Raw genomic sequence first — 24,041 nt, forward strand, 5'->3', positions numbered from 1 at the left:
ATCCGCAACAGCTGCGACCGCACACGCGCATGCATCCATGTGTGCGTGCGTCCACGCACACACCCTCACACAAACACGTGACCTCTTCTTTGGCTCATCATGAGCGACCTTTCCACAAGATCTTGTGAAAATCTGTGAATCCGTTCGGGAGTTATGTGCCTTTTTGTGACAGGCCACGCCCATCGCCACGCCCCCTCTTGGTCAATCAGCCTGAAAGTTACTCAGCCCTTCCTTCGGTCATGACCAGCCTCCATGCCGAATTTCAGCCTCCTGGGGCGAAAACTGTGGCCGCTGTGGGGCGGGACGCTTTTGGGGACTAGTGGGTGACATTTAATTTCAGCCTTTTCCACAGCGTTTTTATCCCCCGTCTGAAGCACGCATGTTTCACAGTAACAGACACTTGAAAAATATCGAGAGCAGCAATAAAGAAAGACAAATTGGGACGGAGCATTTGGGATGCGTTGAGCAGCGCAAGCTAATAAAAAAAACCACCCTCTGGGCTTGTTTTGCCGGGAACACAATCGAGAGCCCTTCTCCGGGAAGAAATAACAACAGCAAAACAAACACTCATCACTTAACATGCAAATCTAAACGGACCTTGAAACTGATTTTGTTTCCAGAAAAAAAAAAAAAGTAAATGATTGTTTAAAAATGAGTCCCATTCTCTGGCCCAAGCAGTAAGAAACTGTCCTTTGCAAGGCAAAGCTTGTACAGCAGGGGTGTCTGAGATTATTCAACAGCTGCAGTGGGTGCAGGTGCTGGCATAGGCTCCAGCACGACCCAGCCCAGGATAAGCGGGTACAGATAATGGATGTGGGTGGGTGGGTGCAGGTTTTTGTTCTAGTCTAGCACCAAGACACATGGTTCAGCTTATCATGGTCTTGATTGAAGACCACGATTTAGTTCATTAGCAGAATCAGGTGTCTCAGTGCTGGGCTAAAACAAAAACCAGCACCCATACCGGCCCTTTTGGGATAAGATTGGGGACCCCTCTTCCATGAGAAATGCAAGAGCTCTCCAACTGAACACCTCAGGAGAGGTTCAGACTCTAACATTAAAATATCTCAGTGTGCCTCAGTGCTTCAGAGCCGATCAGACCAGTGTAAACGAGCCCAGACTGGGCTGCCTGGAGAACAGTTCAGGCGTCATGGGTACACTTTTGTAAGGGATTATGGGAACATATATTTGCCAGACTAAGGCCCAATATTGTAAGGAAATTATGGGTACAGTACAAGAAAGCAAGACATGCAGTAGTGAGGAATGCTGGGTCAGGAGGTTTCGGTTGGTTTACCATCGTTTCAGCTGCAGGTTGGACAGAGGGACACTTCGCATGGCACTTCCTGCCACCATGAAGAAGCCAGAGGGACCCTGAACTGAAATACAAGAGGAGAGCTCGGAATGGCATGAAACGCCGACGTGAGACACTCGAACGTGAGACACCGGGAACGTGAACACCGAAGTTTCCGCAGGAACGCTGTTACCCAGGAATGATAAGCCGCTACAACATGGAAAGTTGGGAATGCTGTGACCTCAGAACACTGCACGTATCGGCCTCGGAACAGGCACTCAGGACGCTGACAGCCTCGGACGCCGTGACACTGAACGTATTACACATCATTGGATTAGCAACGCCTTACAGAGCGACGAACAGTCATAGGTTCAGATGAGAGGCAAAGAACCGAGTCAGTGAAACGTGTGAGACCTCGGAAGCTGGAGACACCGGAAGCTGGACAGCTCAGGAAACGCATGAACCCATCAGAACGTTGAGACCACTCGGAACGCTCTGAGTCACACTTGGGAAAGCTGTCAGTCATGCTCAGGAACGCCGTAAGCCGCTCAGGAACACTGTGAAACACGTTCGGGAACGCTGTGAGACACGCTCGGGAACGCTGTGAGTCACGCTCGGGAACGCTGTGAGTCACGTTCGGGAACGCTGTGAGACACGCTCGGGAACGCTGTGAGTCACGCTCAGGAATGCTGTGAGACACGGTCGGGAACGCTGTGAGACACGCTCGGGAACGCTGTGAGTCACGCTCAGGAATGCCGTGTATCTTATCAAGCACACATTGGTAGCACCAGTCCTACCGGCCCCTACCCGGGTCCTGTCAGCTAAGCAGGTGGCATGGAAGAGGTGTTGGTGGCTCAGTTCAGTCCCTCTGGATTGAAAAGTAAGAATCCAGTGGCCCAGGGCAGCAGCGAGGGGACTGTGCTGTAGAAGGTTTCCTGTCCTTCTGATTAGAAGTGAAACCGAGGTCCTGACTTACTGCGGCCATTAAAGACACCGTGGCATTTTACAAGAGTACGGGTGTAAACTTTACTGCCCTGGTCAATTCCCCTCAGTGCCCGTCTCCACCTCACACCACCTGTTAATTCCTCACATCTTATTGGCTACACCGTCCCTGGATTTCACTACCCAGAACGATTCCCCAGAGCATCACTAAAGAAAGAGAACCTAGTTCTCAGTTGAGTTCCCGGCTAAATAAAGGTTGAATAAAAATAAAATATGGCAGTAAAACGTAGTATGGTACTCAGCAGAGTATGTGCTTCTGAGCACACTAAACAGGAATAATAACTTGCCTGGCAGCCTTACATATGGGTGAAAAGCCCCTCTTTGTGGTGTCCAATGAGATTGCCTTTATAAAAATACCTCCTGTGCAGTGCCTAACAGTGCTTAAATCTCCCGTATCTAAAGGCTAATAACCGACAGGTGCTGTCCAAATCAAAGCCCATCTTCCTCACTTATCCCATTCACAGCCAAACATGCGGAGGAAATCATATTAGCTTCACTCCACCTGCACACCGCACCGGTGGTGAAGGCAATTACATCAGCCGACCATCTGATTGGTTCAAAAAAGCTAGTGACCTCACAAGAGCCACAGGCCCGGGCTGGATCCAATCTTTCACATCCAGATTTAATAAAGGCCCCGACTGTATCTCAGCCAGGACCCATTAACCGACGAGGCCTAACGATCATTTGCAAACACACAGGGGAATAGTCGGCCATTTGCCAGTGGTCACACCTGTATATACGGTGCATCGGGAGACTATTTCGCATGCTTTATTTGTGGGGATTTAGAGATTTCGCCTATATTTAAGCACATACAGTGTTCCTGCCCAAACGTCAAGCAATTATTTTCAGTCCGAAAGATTTACAGGAAACCCTAAATTTCACACTTCCTCAGCAAGAACTGATCAGACCACAGTGGCAGGTGGCAGGTGTTCATGTGTGTAAGTTTTAAGTGTTGCTTTTCAATAAGAACACAGTGAGTCTCATTAACAGTAATAACATGAATTCCCTATAAGGCCGGTCATTAGCCTTGCTCTACGCACTGTGTATAATGTGAAACAGCGATTCGCTACAAAATTTAAATAGTTGGCAGAAGGCTGCAGTTTTGAACCCCGTGTGGGATTATACTGTCTTACAGAGTACGCAAATCGGGAAACTGAGGAAGACTTTAAACTTTAAAGAAAGACTGTAAATCTGTTTCCATAGAGACCTCAATCGTCTGGATAAGTGAGTCTGCTAAACAAACAAGGAGAAGAAGAAGAAGATCAACAACAGAATTAAAAACAACGCCGGCGCTCCCCTCGGCCCTGAGAGAGCCACCGACAGGTGGAGCTCCGCCCCAGCTCACCTGGCCCGGTCTCCATGCCGACCGGCGGCTTTTTATTCACAAACTCAGGAGACCTGTTTCTCCGAAGGTTCCGCAGGGAAGCTGCCGCGAGGCGCGTTCCTAGAAACGAGCCGAACTAATAGCGCTCCCGCCGCCCCCCGCCCCCCCTCCCCGCCCGCCTCCCGCCACCTCCCCCCGCCTACCCGCCGCCTCCGCCGCTCCCGCCGCCCCTCCGGCCCTCCGCCCCGCTCGGCCGTCTTCTCCCGGCCGACCAGCGCCCCGATACGACGCGACGGACGCACCACATCTGCTGGCCCCGCCAGCGGCGCTTCGACAAAGTGCAGAAGGAATCGGGAAGAACGAAGTTTTACCGCTGTTAGACCACCAGACACATCGGGGACGACCGTTACTGTCCGCCACTCGGTCTGAAAGAGCAGCCATTTCAGCGCCTCTCGGGGGGGGGGGAACGCCGTCTGCCGCGAAGAAAAGTTATTGATGCCGCCCAATAGACGGCACTGGAACGGCAACTGTAATCCCGACGGCTCGTTGGAAATTCGATGCGCAGTGAAGGTCTGAAACTGCGTTATAAACGCACCCTTCTCTCCACCTGCATTCCAGTTAAGGAGCAAAGCGCCGTCTCTCCACAGAACTGCTGTAAATTTCAGGCCTGAAGACGGGGCGGGCGTGCAGTAAAGAGGACACACACATCCGTCTCAGCACCGACTGCTGCGTCTGTAGATCAAGAACTACTAACGCTGAGTCACTGCTGCAAATGGCCCAGGTTGAACAAAGAAGTCAGATAAGCAGAAACAAACACGCCATCTTTCCTATTACACCGGTTCAGCCGGCTCCGATATTCAGCTTTATCACGACGCATTCAAACAAAACATCGCCATTAATCCAGACGACTTCTGCGCGAGGCTTATCGAGACCTGGGAGGACCGGCCTTAGCGATATCTCCGTGGAAAATATTTTTAAATTACCTATAAAATTGTCAGCACCTGGGTTCTTTTTAAAAAAAACAAAAAAAAAAAAAACGGCGGTGCCAGATAATAACACGCTCTAAACTTTATGAAATAAGGCGGACGGTGGAGCCTGAGCCAGAAAACCTGAGGGATCGTATTTAAAGAAAAGCCAAGAAATCACTATCATTTCACACGACTGCGGGGGGAAGTCGCTGTCGCTGCCAATATTACTTAACACTCCCCCAGTGAAATGTAATAGCCCCAACACATTTCCATTTTGGGTCGGGGAGGGGGTGGTGGGATGGGGAGGGGGGGGAGCGGGGTATTTGAGGCAATTCTCTGATATAAAGATTTCTTACGGCTTAGCCAATTATAGGCCCGGTTCATTCCGAATGCGGGGCTTAGGGCAGGGAGGGAGCCAGGGGATTGGCTTAGGGAGCCGGGGGATCGGAGGGGCTTCACGGGGATTGTGGAGGCAGATCCACTCCGGAGGACTCCTGCCAGCTCAGCAGCCTGCGCGCTCCACTTAAGCACGTTACAGGGAGCGCGTCACAGCCACATCATACGCGTCTCTGCCAGCGCACTGTACAGCATGCGAAATCAGCACTGTTCTGAAGAGAAAAAAAAAAACCGCGCACACACACACACACTAATAACACAATGTATTTATTATTTTTTTCCATAGATGCGTTACGCTGTAGTGTACATACCATCAGGGCCAAGTGCAGCGTTGCCTACTGGACGTATTCTAGGTTCGTCATACTGTTCTGGTTATGGTATACCTTTGTTGCGTCGCTCTGGATAAGAGGCTGCCAAATCCTAGAATGTATGAATACACACACACACACACAAGAGCCAGCAGATCTCCCCAGTGAAATGGGGCTTAGCTGGATTTGAGCCTGCAGCCCCTCTGCTATGCCCCAGAGACACAACCCTAACCCTGGGCTACGGAAGGCCTTCTGGCTTTGTGCTGACCTTCTCGGACCAGGGCTTTCTGAAGGTTTGAACAGCCTTTCTGAAATATTAATCTAATAATGGCCAACCGCAGAAGACAGAAACTCTCCATGCAACCCTCCTCCCTTTTTCTGCTTGCTGTGATCGCGCTGTGGAAATTCCCACTAAGCAGCTTTTCTGAGACATGTCTGATCGACGATTGAAGACATACAGACTCCATAAAAGTAAATAATACTGTTCAGCTCGACAACACTGCTCAACATTTTAATAAACTGATAACAAGGGCTACTAAAACTGGAAAAGTAGGTTTTGACGCAATTTGAAAATAACTACTTGTGTTAAACACACACACACACACACACATACACACACACCAAAGGAAATCTGCACAGGTTTGAAGAACAGAATCATGTCGTTAAAGAGGTGTTTCCTGTGTTAAGAAACCCGTCAGTACCATTACACAACTGTTTAAACGACAACTATGCCCTCAAGAAGCCCACTGGTCTTACATTATACATTCTTCTGCCTTTTCTTAAACGTTAAGACAATGCTGACGTGCACTCTCGTTATAAAAGTCACCTGACCTATCTGTCAGCGTGCGCTTGGTGTGGTCAGAGACGTCTCTAAGGACGACGTGAAGGAACTGGTTTTGTGGCTTGCTGGCCTGTGAACACTTGTCAGAAGACAAGAAGATTTATTTCAAAAGACATCAAGTCATGGGTTCAGTAATGATCTGGTGCTTCAAAAAAAAAAAACCTGGTTGTCTTCCACAAAACATATTTTTTTAAAGAGCTGGTGATTATGAGGTCACTAAAAAAAATGGCAAAATTAAGTTAAACATGAGGTAAACACTCCAGCTTTCTGTGTAACTGGGGAACATGGCTACTCTTAAGCACAACATTGTGGTTAGACACTCTGGAACTGCTGGGGTTTGACCAATGGACTCTGACGGGAACAGTGTGTACAGCTCTCTGAAGGACTCTCCTTTGCATAACCAGGGAAAAGCTGGTAGCCTAGCAGTGTTCAAACGGACTGCAGCATTCCAGTAACTTTCACGAAACCAACCAAATCAGTTCAGGAACAGTTAGGCTAAATTAAACATAACAAAACCGCTTATCCTTAAAAACGCAATCTGCAAGATCAGATCAGTTTCACCTAGGCTACAGCTGGAAAGTATTACAACAAAGCCTGTGTCTACTAGGGGTAACTGCATCTGCGTTCAGACAGTAGGCTATGTACAGACCATGATTATTGTAACACTAATTTTCACTCACCATGAAAAGATTTTATAGGCTAATTCAGGGTGACGTTTAGTTTTTATTAACGCTGCTCAGGAGAGGTGGAGAGTTGGACAAGCATTTCTCTTAAATGACAACGACTAAAATTTTATTGGAAAATAATGAATAACAGAAGAAATGCTGCCAACGAAGTATGCATGATCGAATTACACAATATTGAGACATTTCAAATGTCCACATTGCCATTAGCACCACGTGCATTAAACCGGATAATCTATTATTTTCGGGGCTTTGGTTGGCCTTTGACCACAGAAGTATGCTACTGTGTCAGATCCAATATACCGAGTAAAAGAGCCGTTGGTGTTCCTCGTGGAAGTTGCCATACCTAAGCAAATTGGTTCTACACAGTTGCAAAGCGTTCAAGAGGGGCCAATATTAAATGTCAGGCTGTAGGCGAAAGCTTTTTCAGCGTGAGTATAAAGGATCCATTTGATTTCAGAGGGCTAGGACTTTCTGAATGTGTCAGGATATCACGCACTCTGACGGAGCTGTAAATTTGTCTTATTGAGCACGCAATTATAACAACAAGCCTTACAGCATCACACCAAACACAGACCATCACGGGTGGCGCTATTTTCTTCGGGTGTCTTAGGGAAAAGGGACGGATGTTTTTTTTAAAGTGAAAGTAGGCTACCACAATAAGGCTTATTTGGTTTTACAACATAGAGTACCAGTACACTAAGCATTTTATGATACCATATAGGCCAGCTTATGTTCAGATTCTACAGTATATTCAACTATTGTCTAAAACGTTTAAAACAGTTTCAAGGTGTCAAGGTACACAATTTGCAACAGCAAGTTAACATTCCCTTGATCACTCTATGATAACTACTCGCACATGTCAGATTCACAAGTCAGGATGTTCTTTCAAATCTTCAAAAATGACAAACCATTAGACGAAATAATGATCCCCCCTCAGGCATACATCGTAATGAGACATTGCGAAATAAATAACAAAGACACTCTTTGTTGGAGATGTCCGACTGTATTCTCTAGTGACAGCGCTGGCTATCTAATTAGAGCAATTAAGACCAAAATCTATGCAACAACGAGTGCCAATCACAGAGTTCTATTGCCGGTCATTACCACAAACAAAACAACTCACCTTTCTTATCCATTAACCACATGAACAGAAGCCACGGCGCAAACCCAACTGGACCCCACAGAACCAGCACGGCGATGTCTGTGTTTTCGAAGCCGTAAGCGTGTCTGGCAGAGTTCTGTATCGGACCCCATGTGTTCCACACCATTCCTTGCATAAACGCCAAAAGAGAAAACATTGCCAGGACCAGCCATCTTCTTCCATAGACTCGGCTGTAGGCAGGCTGTATGCTCGTCTCGGGCGGAACGGGGACAAGCAGGGGTTCCCTTTCGCCCTCCGTACTCGGTACGGCACCCATTTAACTTGCCAGGATCTTGAAGTTGGTGATATACCTAAATGTTAAAAAAAACTGTCAAAATGAGGTACTTCGGTAAAGTGTTAACTGTACAGAGGAACAAAAAACAACAACCGCTACCGCTGGTACGGTTGAAACTTTACTGCGCATGGGCAACAACGAGACGGAAATAGACGTCACTGTGAAACTGTAACTCTGTGTACGCCATTTTGGATTCAGGTTGCCTAGCAAGTGAGTTACTGTGCAACACGGCAAGAGCCAATATGGCTGAACTTGTACACAGCAACATTCTCAGTGAAAAAAATATCGAAGCACTCACGTGAGGTTTGTTTACAACAGGAGAAGGAACGTGTACTCAAAGTTGAACTGCAGGGATAGGGGCTTCATTCAAATATTGATGAGAATTTTGGTGAGATAACTTGAATTCCATCGGAAAAATAATCACCACAATAGATTTTACGTATGTTTTTCAAAAATTGAGTGGGTATGACGTATATTATTTGCGACTCTTTGAGGTACGGACTTGCATGTTTCAGGAACAGTAGGTGCGTTACCGCGTTTGTGACTGTCTTTTTAATTAGGAAAAAACATTGTAAGAAATGTTATATATACCTAACTGGCTAGCTACGCGGCTAGTAGCTACTAGGGTATCCCAATGGTATATTCTAGATAGTGATTCGGGATTGAATTTGTTTCTTTGTTCAATATATTATTTTAAAGTTAAACGGCTGCCCGTGAACAGCTTTTCGTAAGTCCACAGCTAGCAAGCAAACAGTGCCTACTGGATTAGATAGCCTATTTTAAATGTAGAACAAGTACTTAAATGCATTATTTACTTTGGCTGTTAGTTATCAGTCTCTCTAAATGCTGAATTTTAACCTACAGTAGAAATCCTACTTTTCACATTTGTTTATACAACTGAATACTTTTTGGTTCAGTTTGGCTGAATTGTATTGCTGAAATCCTCCACCTATTATATAAACCAACAACCATATGTTGCAGTACTATTTTCCCAGATATCATCACCATGCAGCTCCAGAAACTTAGAATTTATAAAGTGAAGCCATTTAGCCACCCAGAGCTGGCCTTGCAGAATGAACATCAGCCTACATAGCGGTGATGGTGCTTGCGTTCACACACTGTCCCGGTATGCAACAGTGTGCCGTCTTGGTCCTAACTCTACCCTCTTATGAATTGTAGACATGTCAGTGAAGCCCTTTACCCCAGAGGAGGCACGGGAGATTTTGGAATCTCTACAGCAGCCTGTGGTCTTCTTCGGCATGGCTTCTGATTGGCCAGCACTAGACTGGAACGTAGAGCAGTTGTCACAAATCCTGGACCGGAAGGCGGTCCGATTTCGCATCGCACAAAGACGAGAGGGAAAAAGTAAGAAGGTTTTGAAATGACACCCACTGAGATTAAAATGTTTTTTTTTTTCACAAGAGTGTTGGTCACAGCAGTGGCAGAACATTTCATGTATAATGAAATGTACATGAAATGCGGGGGCGACATAATCGGAGGGTTGCCGGTTTGATCCCCGCCCTGGGTGTGTCGAAGTGTCCCTGAGCAAGACACCTAACCCCTAATTGCTCCCAACGAGCTGATTGGTGTCTTGCATGGCAGCCTTTCACCGTTGGTGTGTGAATGGGTGAATGAGAGGCATCAGTTGTAAAGCGCTTCGTATTAAAGCGCTATATAAATGCAGTCCATTTACCATTTACAATATTTACACTTGGTAGGCTTACACAATGACCATAAATAATGTGCAGTGAAATTCATAATTAAATACAAACATTAATAGTACACAAATAAGTTTTGAATTAATTGTGGTTATAAACTTGGAGACAGACACACATATCCAAATCATAAGTTTTCTGTTTATTTTTTAAACTAAAAGGGAGGGTCAGGGAGTCAAGGCTAACTTTTTGTGTAAAACAAAGAGATGCAAAAGTAGTCTAACATTCGTTAGAAACACAAATTGTCCTAAATCCACTATGATAAACAAAACGGTTTAAGAGAGGCAGATGCTTGCATATAAAAAAGGGTCATCTTCTTGTCATGGAGTGATTGACACCTTGGATTGCTTCTGACTGGTCAAAAAAACTGACCCAACTGAAAATAGGTGTGAACACACACACACACAGACACACACACAGACAGACAGACATTCACACCATAAATTGCTACCTCCCCCGACACCTGCTTCTTGTCTCTTTGAAGTTTCCCAGGGCCCGCAATGGCAAGTGGCGAATTTGAGGTTCCTGACCATGTTCGGACTCTAGCTGTTTGCGCATCAGCAGTGCTGACAGGCTGTGAGCTGTGAGGTGCTGAAGGGGCTTCAGTAATAAGTCTCATATCATATTCTGCACGACTCCGTTTGCCTGTTCACGTTCTCCATTTTATTAGTTTAGTTTTGTAATCCAGACATGCAGACGAGATCGTCGCCGCCCGCGCATGACAACGAGGGGAGTTTCTCCAGGAAGGGAGCAGGCTAATTTAACTGCTAAATCCATTTTTTCCAGGTGTAATTTCTGACAGTAAAAAAAACCCTCTTGGACACAAGATGTAATTTAACACACTTCATTATAAAACTCATCGCCGGCTTCAGAAACTGACGCTCTGTCTTAACAATAGTCAATGAACTGGAAATCAGGCAGGAGATTTAATTGAAACTCGTAGCGGCGATAGAAAACTTATTCACTGCACAGATGCAGCCTTGTATCATTTTGATGTGTTCTGATTGTCTGTCGGCCTGCGGAATTAAATCAATTTACCAAAATCCTTCATTTATTGACAGTCGATTTGAGCCAGTTAATGTAATTCTCTGCAGTCCCTTTCAAAAATGTGACCTCTTTCGCTCTCTCTTGCTCTCTCTCTCTTTCTCCTCTCTCTCTCTTTGTCTCTCTCTCTCAAATTCAAATTTCAAATTCATGCCATATTTTGAGATACATTTTGCCAAAGCATACTAATCAATCAGAATAACAACAACAATGATGACAATGCCCTCTCCCTCTCTCTCTCCTCCCTCCCTTCCTCTCTCTCTCTTCCCCTCTCCCCTCTCCCCTCTTCCTTCCTTGTTGGCGAAGCTCCTTTGTTTGAGACCCAGTGCTCCTACAGAGAGGCCACAGTGAGGGAGTTTCTGTGCTGGGCCACAGGCCAGAGCGAGGCTGGCTCTGGGCCCTTCTGTGAGCTCCCCCTCTCTGACCACTGGGCCTACGCTGACTACAAGTACCTGGCCCTGCTGTTCGAGGACAAGCCCTCCATGTTTGAGGTAGGCCTCTCTCTCTCCATGTTTGAGGTACGCCTCTCTCTCTCTCCATGTTTGAGGTAGGCCTCTCTCTCTCCATGTTTGGGGTAGGCCTCTCTCTCTCTCCATGTTTGAGGTAGGCCTCTCTCTCTCTCCATGTTTGAGGTAGGCCTCTCTCTCCATGTTTGAGGTACGCCTGTCTCTCTCCATGTTTGAGGTACGCCTGTCTCTCTCCATGTTTGAGGTACGCCTGTCTCTCCATGTTTGAGGTAGGCCTCTCTCTCTCTCCATGTTTGAGGTAGGCCTCTCTCTCTCTCCATGTTTGAGGTACGCCTCTCTCTCTCCATGTTTGGGGTAGGCCTCTCTCTCTCTCCATGTTTGGGGTAGGCCTCTCTCTCTCTCCATGTTTGAGGTAGGCCTCTCTCTCTCCATGTTTGAGGTAGGCCTGTCTCTCTCCATGTTTGAGGTAGGCCTGTCTCTCTCCATGTTTGAGGTAGGCCTGTCTCTCTCCATGTTTGAGGTACGCCTCTGTCTCTCTCCATGTTTGAGGTAGGCCTCTCTCTCTCCATGTTTGAGGTAGGCCTCTCTCTCTCTCCATGTTTGAGGTAGGCCTCTCTCTCTGCTCCGCCTCCAGACGTCCCACCAGGGGACCTCTTTGGAGAAGAGCGCGTACATTCCAACCAACGTGTCTGTTTTATAGGAGAAGTTCACTTCCGGTTCACCTGCTCGACGACCTTTTTCCTGTTAACAGGAACTTGAAAGGTTGCGGTTTCTACACCTGTCCCAGCTACATACCTCATGGAGTTTCATCTGTCCGGTGTCGGAAGCTGCATTAGTGAAGCCTGTTTAATTTAGCTCATCTCTATTTGTATATGGGCCGTAAAGTCACCATCGGTTGCGAATTCAACACACAGACCGCGTGCCTGTGTTTGATAAGAGCGATGGACCTTGTTATTACTGTGGAGGTTTTCTGCGCTCTGATCTGTGAGACGTTGAGTGTGTGGACGGACGGAGGTGTTTGGCTGGCGGGTGGCGGTCTGTGGTTGGCGGGTGGTGGTCGCTGGTTGTCTGGCGGGGGGGGCCAGGCCCCCAGGGGAGCGTGACGGCCTCTCAGCCTGTTTGTTAAGCCCGGAATGGAGGCGAAGATGCAAAACGTTTCCATCTTCCTCCCTCCATCGGTCTTCACGCAGATTCCATCGGTTTTTTGTCAGAAGGTTTTTATCTTCCAGTGCCTCGCTGCCAGCCCGCCGTCTCGCTTTCAGAGTTTATATTTCCACTCCAGGGCAGCCGTAAAGGCAGCCATTTTAGAATCCGTGGCTTGTGATGAACAGAGCGGACTCTAAAGTTTATCGCCTCTGTTTCATCACTTTGCAAGAAGTGATTCTTGGGTTTTTCCTCTTAAATCTCTCGCCTTCTCACCCTCTAAACAAAAGAAAGAAGGTTTTATTCATCCGTCACGGTTTGGTCTTCTTCAGTCAGTCATCTGGCTCTTACACTGGCCCTCGTCTGCCTCACACAAAGTATGAAGACGCAGAATTGAGCCATAACTGATAAGCGATGTTTAAAAGGTCATTTAAAGGACACCCAAAGCAAACAAAACATGCCTTTGGCTTGATTCCTTCTGCTGGGTTAACTCTAATCTGACCTTTGACCCTAGGGACCCGTGGGGCAGAGCACCGTGCACGTGACCTCATTCCACACTGCGAGAATGTGTCCCATGATGCATCACTCTCAAATTCATTCAAGTGCTGATGTTTACCTGGTGTAGCATTCATTTAAAACTGAAAACCAAATCAGTTCAGGTGTTTTCCCAGGTGCATATTACTTGACAGGACCAGTTTCTCCTGAAGCACTTACTTGATTATGATTTTATTTTTGTATTGATTATTATTTGCTTGCGTTCGCGGTGCAGAAAACATTGAGTCGTGACAGGCTGTGTACCTGTAATCCCAGCTCTCTGCTTTTATTTAACTTTGCCGGGAACAATAATAAATGCTTATGAGTTGTGTGTCTTTTTGACAGCTCTGCTGAAACGCGACATTTTGGACGTGCGGACCAAGGGCTTTTCCCATGATGAATAGAGCCATTTAAAAGTTGCTGAAAGCCAGCATGACTCGGTTTATCATTCACAGTCCCTTGGATATAGTAATGATTCCATTATCCAGGGCGCTGGGCGCAATCCCTGAGGTTTTTATTTTTTTAAAAACTAAATTATTTTGACAGATTGATGACCCACCTGGGTTGTGTGTGGTCTACGGAAAGCAAACATTCTGCTAGTGACTTATTAATGTGCCTTCTAAAAGAGAAGTAGAGTAAGTAGTTTGACTAAGCGGTCGTCACCTTTCAGCGGCGCCTGGTCATGAGGGTTTGCGGGTTCCAAGCCGGCACGTTGTGGCTGCCTAAAGAGGAAATGTTTACAGAAGTGCTTACAGAAGATATGACTGAAATGTAAAATATGAAGCGTGCAGCGTGTTTTTTTCGTGGTTGGCAGGGCGTGGCATGGTCGGACTTCGGGTACCCGGGTCGAAACGGGCGGGAGAGCACCCTCTGGATCGGCACGGCTGGTGCCAACACCCCGTGCCACCTGGACTCGTACGGGTGCAACCTGGTCCTACAGGTACAAGGGAGGTAAGAGCCGTCAGCGCCACATCATGCAAAAAAAAACAAAAAAAAAACTGAAAAACGACGAGGCCAAGCCGTCCCTTTTCATCTGAGGCAAGCCTCGGTGATGCTGTGGTGAGGGGAGGGGTGCCCGGGTTCGAGCGAAACAAATTACCCGCGTTAGCGCCGAGGATAAAGGAGGCGCGAAGTCGCGCGCGCAGTGGAAATGGCGGCTCAGGCGAGTGAGTTTTTTTCGGGGACAGTTCCCGATAGTGACCCCCGCCAGTCAGGACTTCTGAGTGGGTTTGCAGATTGCTCAACCCCTTCAGACTGCGCGGGGACTTCTCTTTCCGGCTACTTTCAGTCACGGGAACGAAAGCGAGTCTGTCGCTCCCTCTCTCTCTGAAAGAGAAAGCGGTTTGTGCCGGGGTGCGTCTGAGAGGGAGCGAGCCGGAGATATGAACTGAAGTGCCGCTGAATGGCGCTGACGCTGCCATTGTTCAGTACAGGCTGTGTGGCGGCCTGACAAAGAAACGGCCTGTCTGAGCTGCCAGAGGCTCTCACACGCTCGCTCTTGTCCTTTTTAATTGGTCGGTTTCTCTCTCTCTCTTTTTTTGTTTTTTTCATATGCGGCCATATTTAGCAGATGGATGCCATTATCCGTAGCGACTAGAGAGGAATTTCATACCTACAGATAAGTTCCTTTGTCTGCCTCACAGGAGGAGGTGCTGTTATTTTTGTTCCTTCTATAGAGCCCTCATTCGTTCCACCCGTTAATCTAAATACCATCTCGCGGCTGCAGAATGGGGACGCGAGCCGACGTCGTTCCGGTGTCGTGTGAAACGACTCACTCGTGAAAATAGGGATAGATGGTGGGAAGCGATCCACTTGTGACCAGCGCACGTATTTAGCCATGATTTTGAATACTTATCGCTGTCGGTTGGTGATAATGTGCTGCATATGAATGTGTGTATTGTATACTGAGGCCTGTCCCGCTAGCTGTGACCAAGGTACACTGTGATATCTCTCTCTCTCTTTCAGTGAAACCTGCAGGCAGGAGTTTTTTTTCCCAGAATGCATCTTACTCTATTACATATGCATCTGTAGCCCTGGTCCTGGAGAGCTGCAGGGACGGCTGCTGTTTTGTTGTTATTGGGCACTGAATTAGTGAAAGCAGTTGTTTACGCAGTAAACTCACCTGTTCAGGTTCCCTGAGTCTGAAACGGTGGCTGATTTTAGGGTAAAAATGAGAATCGGCGGACCCTGTAAAAGTGCAGGACCAGGGACCTGGACCCCTGTGTATGATGTACCCCTGAACTGTGTATGCTACTGGAGTTCTAATGTAACTGGCCTTGTTGCTTAGATTGAACAGCCCGCTTATATGGCTTACATTTTTAACCAATCAAAATTCTGCGGTTGTTAACCTTTTCCCTGGGAGCCTCTTGGCTGATGCCTGATTCGTATTCAGAATATGAAGTTATCCAGGAATTTTAAAAAAACATCCTTTTAAAAATGCACGACCCTGAAAGAGGACTTGGATGCCAGTGAGTATATACTGTCCGCTTGCGTTTGAAACCGCTCTCTTTAAGTGTAACTGTTCAACCCCAGAGAGAGAGAGAGAGAGAGAGAGGAGAATCCTGCGTCTCTCCCTATTCTGTAATTCTGTAATACGGAATATTGGTATTGTTAGGGTGCATCGCTGGGAGCTGTGCGGTGTTCCGCTCTCAGACCTCTTTGCGTTTCTCGCTGAATCCACCTGAATGGGAATGAGGCGCTAAGTCCGCTGAGGCCTCGCTAGCCGCTAGGGGTTCACTCCCACTAGGGCGCTAACAGCCGGTTCACTCTGCACTACGCCAGTTAGCGCTAACCACAACTTTTCACTTTCTACATCACCTATTTAGCAGCGGATGTACACTGAACGCAGGTTAGCCACCTGTTCAAGCTCACCGCTAGTGTCCTACCCAGGCGCTTCATCTGCACAAGCTCAGTTCGCTACCACGTGTCACTGCCGCGCTCCCCTAGTGCGCTAGCCAGCGTCAGGTTCACTGCATGCACTTCAACCGCTGTTCATGCGATAGCCAGCGCCTGGTTCACTTCTGCACCGCTAGTCGCTAACACCGTGCTCCGCTTTTACATTACGTTCAGCAAACGCTCTTCCACACAACTTTTTACACATTTTTTTTTCTTTTTACATTGCATCCATTTATACAGCTGGATATGTACTGAAGCAATGCAGGTTAAGTACCTTGCTCAAGGGTACAACGGCAGTGTCCTACCCAGGAATCGAACCTTTCGGGCACAAGCTCAGTTCCCTACCTACTGTGCCACACTGCCGTGCTCCCCGCTAGTGTGCTAACGCTCTCATAAGCTGTCAGGCCACTGAAACATGTTCCTCATTTCATTCCAGGACCCCCGCTGTCTCTTTATGCGAAAATAAATCCTGCCAGGCCTCGTTTACTTCTGCACCGTGGAGTAGAGTCGACTAAACCGTGCTCCAGCTATTTACTGACATTTTCCATACAGTGTAACTCTAGTTATCGCCCCACGGGGGCCATTTTGTGTCTCCTAGTCGCGTAACGACTCAAACTTTCCCCTGCAGGAAAAGATGGCACCTGTTTCCCCCCGAGGACACGGGCTGCCTGTACCCCACCAGGGTCCCGTACGAGGAGTCCAGCGTGTTCAGCCGGGTCAGCGTGACGCGCCCGGACCTCCAGCGCTTCCCCGCCTTCTCCGGAGCCAGAGCCCACACAGTCACGCTGGAGCCCGGACAGGTGGACCGGAAAACAACCTGCGCTACCGGTAAAGAGAACACACCTGCGCTCGTAACAACAGAGAAAACACACCTCGCTATACAACAGAGGAGAAACACACCTGCGTCTACCGGTAACAACAGAGGAGAAACACACCTGCGTCTACCGGTAACAACAGAGGAGAAACACACCTGCGTCTACCGGTAACAACAGAGGAGAGACACCTGTGTCCCTTAGTCACCTGCTCGCTCAGGTAAAAAACAGCAGAGAGACACACCTGCGTCTACCGGTAATGATAGAGGAGAGACACCTGCGTTCCTCAGTCACCTGCTTCCATAGGTAGAAAAACAGCACACAGACACCTGCAGTTACAGGTAACGACAGAGGAGAAACAGCAGTGTCACTCAGTCACCTGCTCCCTCAGGTAAAAAAGTGGAGAAGCACCTACAGTGTGACACCCTTCCATTCAGGGTGAAAGAGTCTTAACAAAGACTGCTCTAAATCTCTACAGGGTTTTAACCCTTTAATGTGTGAGGTCACAAACGTGCGATTAGAATGTTCTTAACTGAACATTCTAATGCTGATGTCACAATCACTGCTCAGTTCAATTCAATAAACTTTATTTGTCCCCCGAGGGGCTGGTAACTGAAAGCAGTGGAGTTCCAAAACACTGACTTACAATTTTGAAAAAAAAAACATTCCAGAAAACCTGCACTTCAAATTGCTAAAGAAAACCCGTCTACCTGGATGCCAAGACTCAACCTGACAGTTAAAGTGGGACGCGAGGTATGTTTGCCTCCTGAATGTCCGATGGCATCTTTAACATGCATCCAAAATAGATCTGTCAAAGTGCTCAGCAAGAATAAGCTGTCTACTGCATGCTGCCATTTTCTTTAATTAGTCCTCTCCAGTGCTGGTACTCTCTTCCCCTTCAATTAATCAGAAGGACTGATAGCCTTTGCCATTATATATTTCCAGAGCTTAGCAACGTTATGAATGGGACTTAAATTATGCACTAAAATGTGAAGTGTGCCATAGATCAGAGTAGAAGTATTTTATTTTTCTGAAAGAAAAGAATGGATGAGCTGCTTCGCCTGGGAAGCATCATTTTGAGCGGCATGACAAACCAGACTGTTGCACACGAGAGCTGTACACCTGCTGGTGTAGATCTGCTACCCGGTCTGACCTGATGCACATGAGAGCTGTACACCTGCTGGTGTAGATCTGCTACCCGGTATGACCTGATGCACATGAGAGCTGTACACCTGCTGGTGTAGATCTGCTGTAAAGTGGCTCAAAATGAAGGCGATGCTGGTAAACTGGTTGAAGAATGCCGCCATTTTGCTGGAGGTCAGAGTGAAGTCAGAGTTCAATTATTTAAATCGTTTATCCTGGTTTATCAGCGTTTCAGCTGCATTTCCTGATGAAGGTGAGGCTCATTAGAGGAGCGTTTCATCCTCCTGGCCTCTCTTTTAGCGCGGAGTTCTGACAGCGCTGGAGCGCTCGTCTTCTCATCGCCCGCTAACGAAACGGACGGCTCGGCTCGCGTGCTGATTTACCCCCTCACCTTCACCACCCCCACACTGCCACATCCCCTCACCCCCCCACCCCCGCACCGCCGCACCCCCTCACCACACACCCCCTCACCCCCCCGGCCCAGACTGGATTAAAGTCTGTGCCGCCCTGGCGTTGGCGTAAATCCTGGAGCCCGGTCCGTGCGGCGCACGCTCCACTTCCTTTAGCGGCCGCTACATCCAGAGCAGCGCCAGGAAGAGCGAGCGGCTCTGAGCGGGAGTCTGCACGCCTCCACGCTTTCCTTAAACCAGCCGCCTTTCACCAGCGCTTCCAGCACGGCCCTTTACAAATCCAGAATTCATCGCTCGTCAGCGCGTCTGATTGGTCGGTTTCTCCGACAGGCGTTTGGAAATCGATCGTTTGTTCATTGCAAATCTGGCGGGGTAATTTTATGAGTTATTAGTCTGTAATCAGTCACGATGTCTCGGTGAAGTCCAGGTGCCGTGTGCAGGCTTGTGATGTGTTTCCTCTAAATGTGGACAGTGACAGTGAGGCGCAGCGTCAGCGCTCTTGTGCAGAGATGCTGGGGCATAAACGGGCTGTATAATGTTTATTGCCGGGCGATCGTGTCACAGGACCGCAGTGGAAACTGCGTGACGGTATCATGCGCTTGTCCGGTGACTTTCGCTGACTCTCTCCCTGCGGAAGGAGTGTCCCTGTGTGACTCTAACCCGGGTCTGCGTGAGAGAGCCCTGTGGCTTTGGTGATTATGTCATTCTGAAGACGGTCTGTGGCCGTGGGTGCCATTCCGGAGGAAGTGCTACTGTGGGCTCACATTTTAACAGGAAGTGGCTCCCACTGATTAAGGCTGTGGGCCTGGTGATGTTTTCCATCATAGCAACAAGAGCAAGAACAGGAAGTAAAGGTGCGTGTGCACGTGCGAGCTTGCGTTCTGCATGTGTGGTATTAAAATAGTTTCCGTGGTCGCACAAAATGTCCTGATTTTTAACCGGTCGCCAATCGAACCCTCCCCATATTGAACTGTGACCTTCAGTGACCTTCTGGGGGTCACACAAACCTGGCTATCGCTAATGGAAACAGAACATACTGATAACGTACATTATCAAGATATTGCAGCACTTCAAAATATACAGGCAAATGTACACATTGCTGCGTTCAGGTATTGCCATACATTTAACATATACTCTTCTGTGACATATATTTATCAATATATTTTAGATTATGCTATGTATTTAAATGCTAAGTCCACATATTTCAGCCGTATTGCCGTGTAATTCAGTTTCAGCGCGGGACAGTAAGAGCGGGTGTCCTGTGGTGTGCACACAGCCCAGCGCGTTGATTAGTGCAGTTCCTGGAAAAGCTTATCTGCGTGCCCTTTTGTTAGGAGTGCAGCCGGCACTACGGACAGAGAGAAGCCCAGAGTGCGTGAAAGGGCCCAGCACACACAGGAGAGCAGCAGCGATAAAAAGATTTAACAGCTGCGACACGGTGGTGCAGACTGCAGGAAACACGCGCTGCTTCTACCCAAGAAGACAGACACATCCAGTTTTATTTCACCCCTTTGAAGAGTGGGCTTTTTTTGGAATGTTTTTTTTTTTCTGTTCAGAATTCCAAGTCAGTGTTCTAGAACTCCACCGCTTTCAGTCACCGGCAGCGATTGTGACATCAGCATTAGAATGTTCAGTTAAAGATGCTCCAATCACACATTTGTGATCAAACACCTTAAAGGGCTAACGCTCACATGGCAGTCTTGCGTAAGAAGACTGAAAAGCACGTACATTTATAGTATGAATATACTTTTAAGCACATATTTAAAACTATATTAAGTAGGCTATATTAAAAACACATACACTGTTAAATCTGTGCCTTTAAAGTCTGGTGACTTCCTGTATATCTCAGTTTGTGGTTTGGGTGTCAGGAGTTGTGTGCTCTGTCCTCAAATTCCTTTCAGATTTAAACTTTACAAATCAAACAACATATACAGCATTCTTATCGTCTTATCAGGCTTGCAGCTTTTTTAAAAAACTGAACGTCAATTCCCAGTGCAGTGGGAGCAGGCGATAGTTTAGTTTGGCTAAATCCTGTAATAATTAATGCTGGGTTAACTGATCAAAAGAACGGTCTGTGTGACTAACCTGCTCCAGCGTGCGGTCGAGCAGCCACTAGAAAAGTCACTGCTGCCATCTAATGGCAAATAACACCTGAGCAGAGCAGCGTTAGTGTGCGCTCGTGCACGTGTGTGATCCTGTGTGCGCTCGTGCACGTGCGTGTTCCTGTGCACGCTCGTGCACGTGTGTGTTCCTGTGTGCGCTCGTGCACGTGCGTGTTCCTGTGCACGCTCGTGCACGTGCGTGTTCCTGTGTTGGTTGTGCACGTGTGTTTGTGTGAGAGGTGTATGTGTAGAAGCGTCGCTTCTGAAGGGGGTTTGTGTATCGAGTGCCATGTGTCTCTACACCCTGCTTGTGTGTGTGTGTGTGTGGAGTGTGTGAACCGCTCACCTGTCCCCTCCCCTGTCCCCTCTCAGCTCTAAGCTCCTCCCCTGTCCCCTCTCAGCTCTAAGCCCCTCCCCTCGTCCCCGCGCAGGTGCTCTTCGTCCCCCGGCACTGGTGGCATTACGTGGAGTCGCTCGACCCGCTGACCGTCAGCGTCAACTCCTGGATGGAGCTGGTAACCCGCCGCCGTGTCGCCAGCGCACACTTACCATAGAGCGTTTACCATAGAGCGCTTACTATAGAGCCCTTACCATAGAGCGCTTACTATAGAGCCCTTACCATAGAGCGCTTACCATAGAGCGCTAACCATAGAGCGCTTACCATAGAGAGCTTACCATAGAGCGCTTACTATAGAGCGCTTACCATAGAGCGCTTACTATAGAGCGCTTACTATAGAGCCCTTACCATAGAGCGCTTACCATAGAGTGCTGTCGCTTAGTGCTCTTAAAACCCTTCCCATGATGCATTGGGTTTTACAGTTAATGCAGCGCTCCTTAGACTGTGGGTCGGGATCCAGATTGGGTCGCGGGAGCGTATGAGGTGGGTCGGGATCCAGATTGGGTCGCGGGAGCGTATGAGGTGGGTCGGGATCCAGATTGGGTCGCGGGAGCGTATGAGGTGGGTCGGGATCCAGATTGGGTCGCGGGAGCGTATGAGGTGGGTCGGGATCCAGATTGGGTCGCGGGAGCGTATGAGGTGGGTCGGGATCCAGATTGGGCTGTGTATGAGGTGGGTCGGGATCCAGATTGGGTCGCGGGAGTTTATGAGGTGGGTCGGGATCCAGATTGGGCTGTGTATGAGGTGGGTCGGGATCCAGATTGGCTGCAGGAGTGTATGAGGTTGGTTGTGGAATGAGTCTGCAGCGCACTAGGCCATGCTGCTACGTTTATTTGACAGGCCCTTGAAAGGTACTAAATTTCTCCCTCGGGTCCCCACATTAAAAAGTGTTTCTAATTCGGATCCCGATATTAAAAAGTTTAAGGAGCGCTGCGGTAATGAACAGACCCTCGGCTCCGGGACGTTCCCGTCAGGACGATTTGTGGCAGGTGCTCGGTTTCGCACGCCGGTGAGGTAATAAGGGCAGCCGTCCCAGGGGAGGGGGGATGAGATGATTAAACACACCGCCTCAGAACCGCCTTTCGGTAAAAACTAAAAGCGGCAATCAGTTACTTTACTGTTCTCCCGGGCTCACGGAGTGCTGCTCAGCCAGCTTCAATATGACCCTTTACTGTGTCCTCCTGTAAGAATGTCTCTCACCTGGAGGGCCTGGGTTGAACCCCTGGAGGCCCTTGAAGGTATTGTAGGGGGTCCCTGGCCAGGCTTGATATGCAATGACCATACATAGATTTGGGAAAATATTTCAAAATTAAACCTTTTTTAAAAAAAATATATGTAACTCTTTTTCATTTATAATGGGGGTCATCTGGATGCCTCTGAGCCTGGCTGCGGGTCCCTGGATCAGAACAGATTGAAACCTCTGATCCGGAGGATTAGAAAGTAACTAAATGGACAGTGACAAAGCTCCCAAAAAGACCACAGTGCTCCTTACATCATTTCCTGTCTGGCACAGGAAGTGGACGACGAAGCGCGGGTTGCGGAGGCTGTCACCAGGACCGTCGTCTGCGCCCTGAAGACCACGCCCGGCGCTGACAACGGCGACGCCTGGCTCAACCCCACAGAGGTACGAGACGCTCGCGTCTGAGACCTGCGTGACAGATCTGCAGCGTGGGCCCTAGCAGGTAGCAGTGTAGCTGCGCGTGGCGTTGAAGGTGCTGTGTTCTGGTGTTGCAGGGCGTGGTCACGTCACATGACGAGAACCTGCAGTACCTGAACCTGGCCGTGCGGGCGTGTGCCGAGAAGCAGGGGGGTACCCCGCACGAATCCCCACCGCCTCCGCCGCCGCCGCCCGCCACAGCCAACGCCCGGGCGGGGAAGCGGGACGTCAAGGGGCAGCCCAAACGCGGAACGGGCCCCCACCCCGCCCTCAGCGCCCCCTTCGGGCCCCACCTCGTCCCCGTGCCCCCCAGCGCCCAGCGGTTCGAGGAACGAGGGGACCCCCACCCCGAACCATACCCTTGCACGGACTCCGCCCCTGAGCCCCCCCGCAGCTGTGACCGAAAGGCTGCGGACTCGCCAAGGGGTGGGGCATCCCAGGAGATGTGCCCGAGGGGCGGGGAGCACAGACCCATCTCCACCAATGACCTGCTGGAGTGCCTGGTTCATCCAGAGGTCGTCGCCATGGTGACCAAGCTCCTCTTGAGCAGGCAGAGCACGCATCGCGGTTTTGTGTGAACGTTGGACCTCAAACGCACGTTTGAATCCGCTCCAAAATGTCAGAAACTTTTGTTTAATAAACAAGTGAAAAATCAGCCTTGGATGACTCAGAAATAAGAAGTTGCATTGCCTGCAGAGTATACGGAACTGTTCATCAGTTATGCTACAATCCAATTCGATTTATTTAAAGATAACTGGGAATTCTTCGTTACTGTGTCATGGAATTATTCGAGCAGGGCAAGAGAAATACAAGATGGTGGGAGTCGGGTGGAACGGAGAGAAGTAAGGACATGGAGAGAAGTAAGGACACAGAGAGAAGTAAGGACACGCAGTGAGTTCTCTCCTCCTGTCCCCCATGCTTCTCTCCTCCCCGTGAGCAGTCAGGCTGAATAAACACGTTGGCCTGATCATCGTGGCCGGTTAGAGACATTAGATATCCTTTCGTTCTATTTACATAATGCCCATACAGTAAACTCCCTATAATTGGCTCCATGTTGACTCTTAATTAGAGCCGTGTGCGTTCTCTGCATAATGTGAGAATAGTTCTGAGACTGAGCCTGGATACGATCGGAATATACTGCACATGCATCAAAATAAAATATATTAGCAAGATACTTCACGACCTGATGATAAATGTTGCAATATCTTGACAAAAATATTACAAAATATACAAATGTCTGGCACTTATCAATATTTCAGTAGGCTTTTTTCAGTTTTTTTTTTTTTTTTTTTAAATTCCCTTTGAGGTGTATTTTCCAAAAAAAGCTGAGATGTGCTGAACGGAAGTGAACTGTGTTGTGAAAAGTGATTATCGGGATCAGAAAAGAGGAACTGAAAGAACAGTGTCAGCAGCACGTCTGAAAATGTGGTTTTCCACTCACTTTTTATTGAACTAATTTCACGCTTGTAAAGG

At 48.3% G+C, this 24,041-nt stretch overlaps 2 protein-coding genes across 3 annotated transcripts in view; one reads left to right on the forward strand and one right to left on the reverse strand.

Annotated features, from left to right (window-relative positions):
- slc49a4 (solute carrier family 49 member 4) overlaps positions 1–8,384 on the reverse strand; it is a 40,732-nt gene extending 32,348 nt beyond the window's left edge. Inside the window, exons 1-2 of the mRNA XM_064329672.1 lie at positions 7,925–8,384; positions 1,292–1,373 (exon numbers count right to left, since the gene is read on the reverse strand). Coding sequence (XP_064185742.1) covers positions 1,292–1,373; positions 7,925–8,231 — 389 coding nt within the window. The 5' untranslated portion in view covers positions 8,232–8,384. The remainder of the gene's footprint in view (positions 1–1,291; positions 1,374–7,924) is intronic.
- A 127-nt stretch (positions 8,385–8,511) lies between these two features.
- Positions 8,512–23,223, forward strand: hspbap1 (hspb associated protein 1). 2 transcript variants are annotated; one of them, XM_064329673.1, is made up of 8 exons: positions 8,512–8,637; positions 9,429–9,614; positions 11,315–11,499; positions 13,967–14,103; positions 16,676–16,847; positions 20,946–21,029; positions 22,425–22,535; positions 22,646–23,223. In XM_064329673.1, the coding sequence occupies exons 2-8, from the start codon at positions 9,431–9,433 to the stop codon at positions 23,144–23,146; spliced, it is 1,374 nt and encodes a 457-aa protein (XP_064185743.1). In that variant the 5' UTR covers positions 8,512–8,637; positions 9,429–9,430; the 3' UTR covers positions 23,147–23,223. The 2 variants fall into 2 exon arrangements, with proteins under 2 accessions (XP_064185743.1, XP_064185744.1); XM_064329674.1 differs by lacking the exon at positions 8,512–8,637 and adding an exon at positions 8,638–8,773.
- The last annotated feature ends 818 nt before the right edge of the window (positions 23,224–24,041 follow it).

Source organism: Anguilla rostrata, chromosome 3, assembly GCF_018555375.3.
Source record: "Anguilla rostrata isolate EN2019 chromosome 3, ASM1855537v3, whole genome shotgun sequence".
Taxonomy (NCBI): Eukaryota; Metazoa; Chordata; class Actinopteri; order Anguilliformes; family Anguillidae; genus Anguilla; species Anguilla rostrata.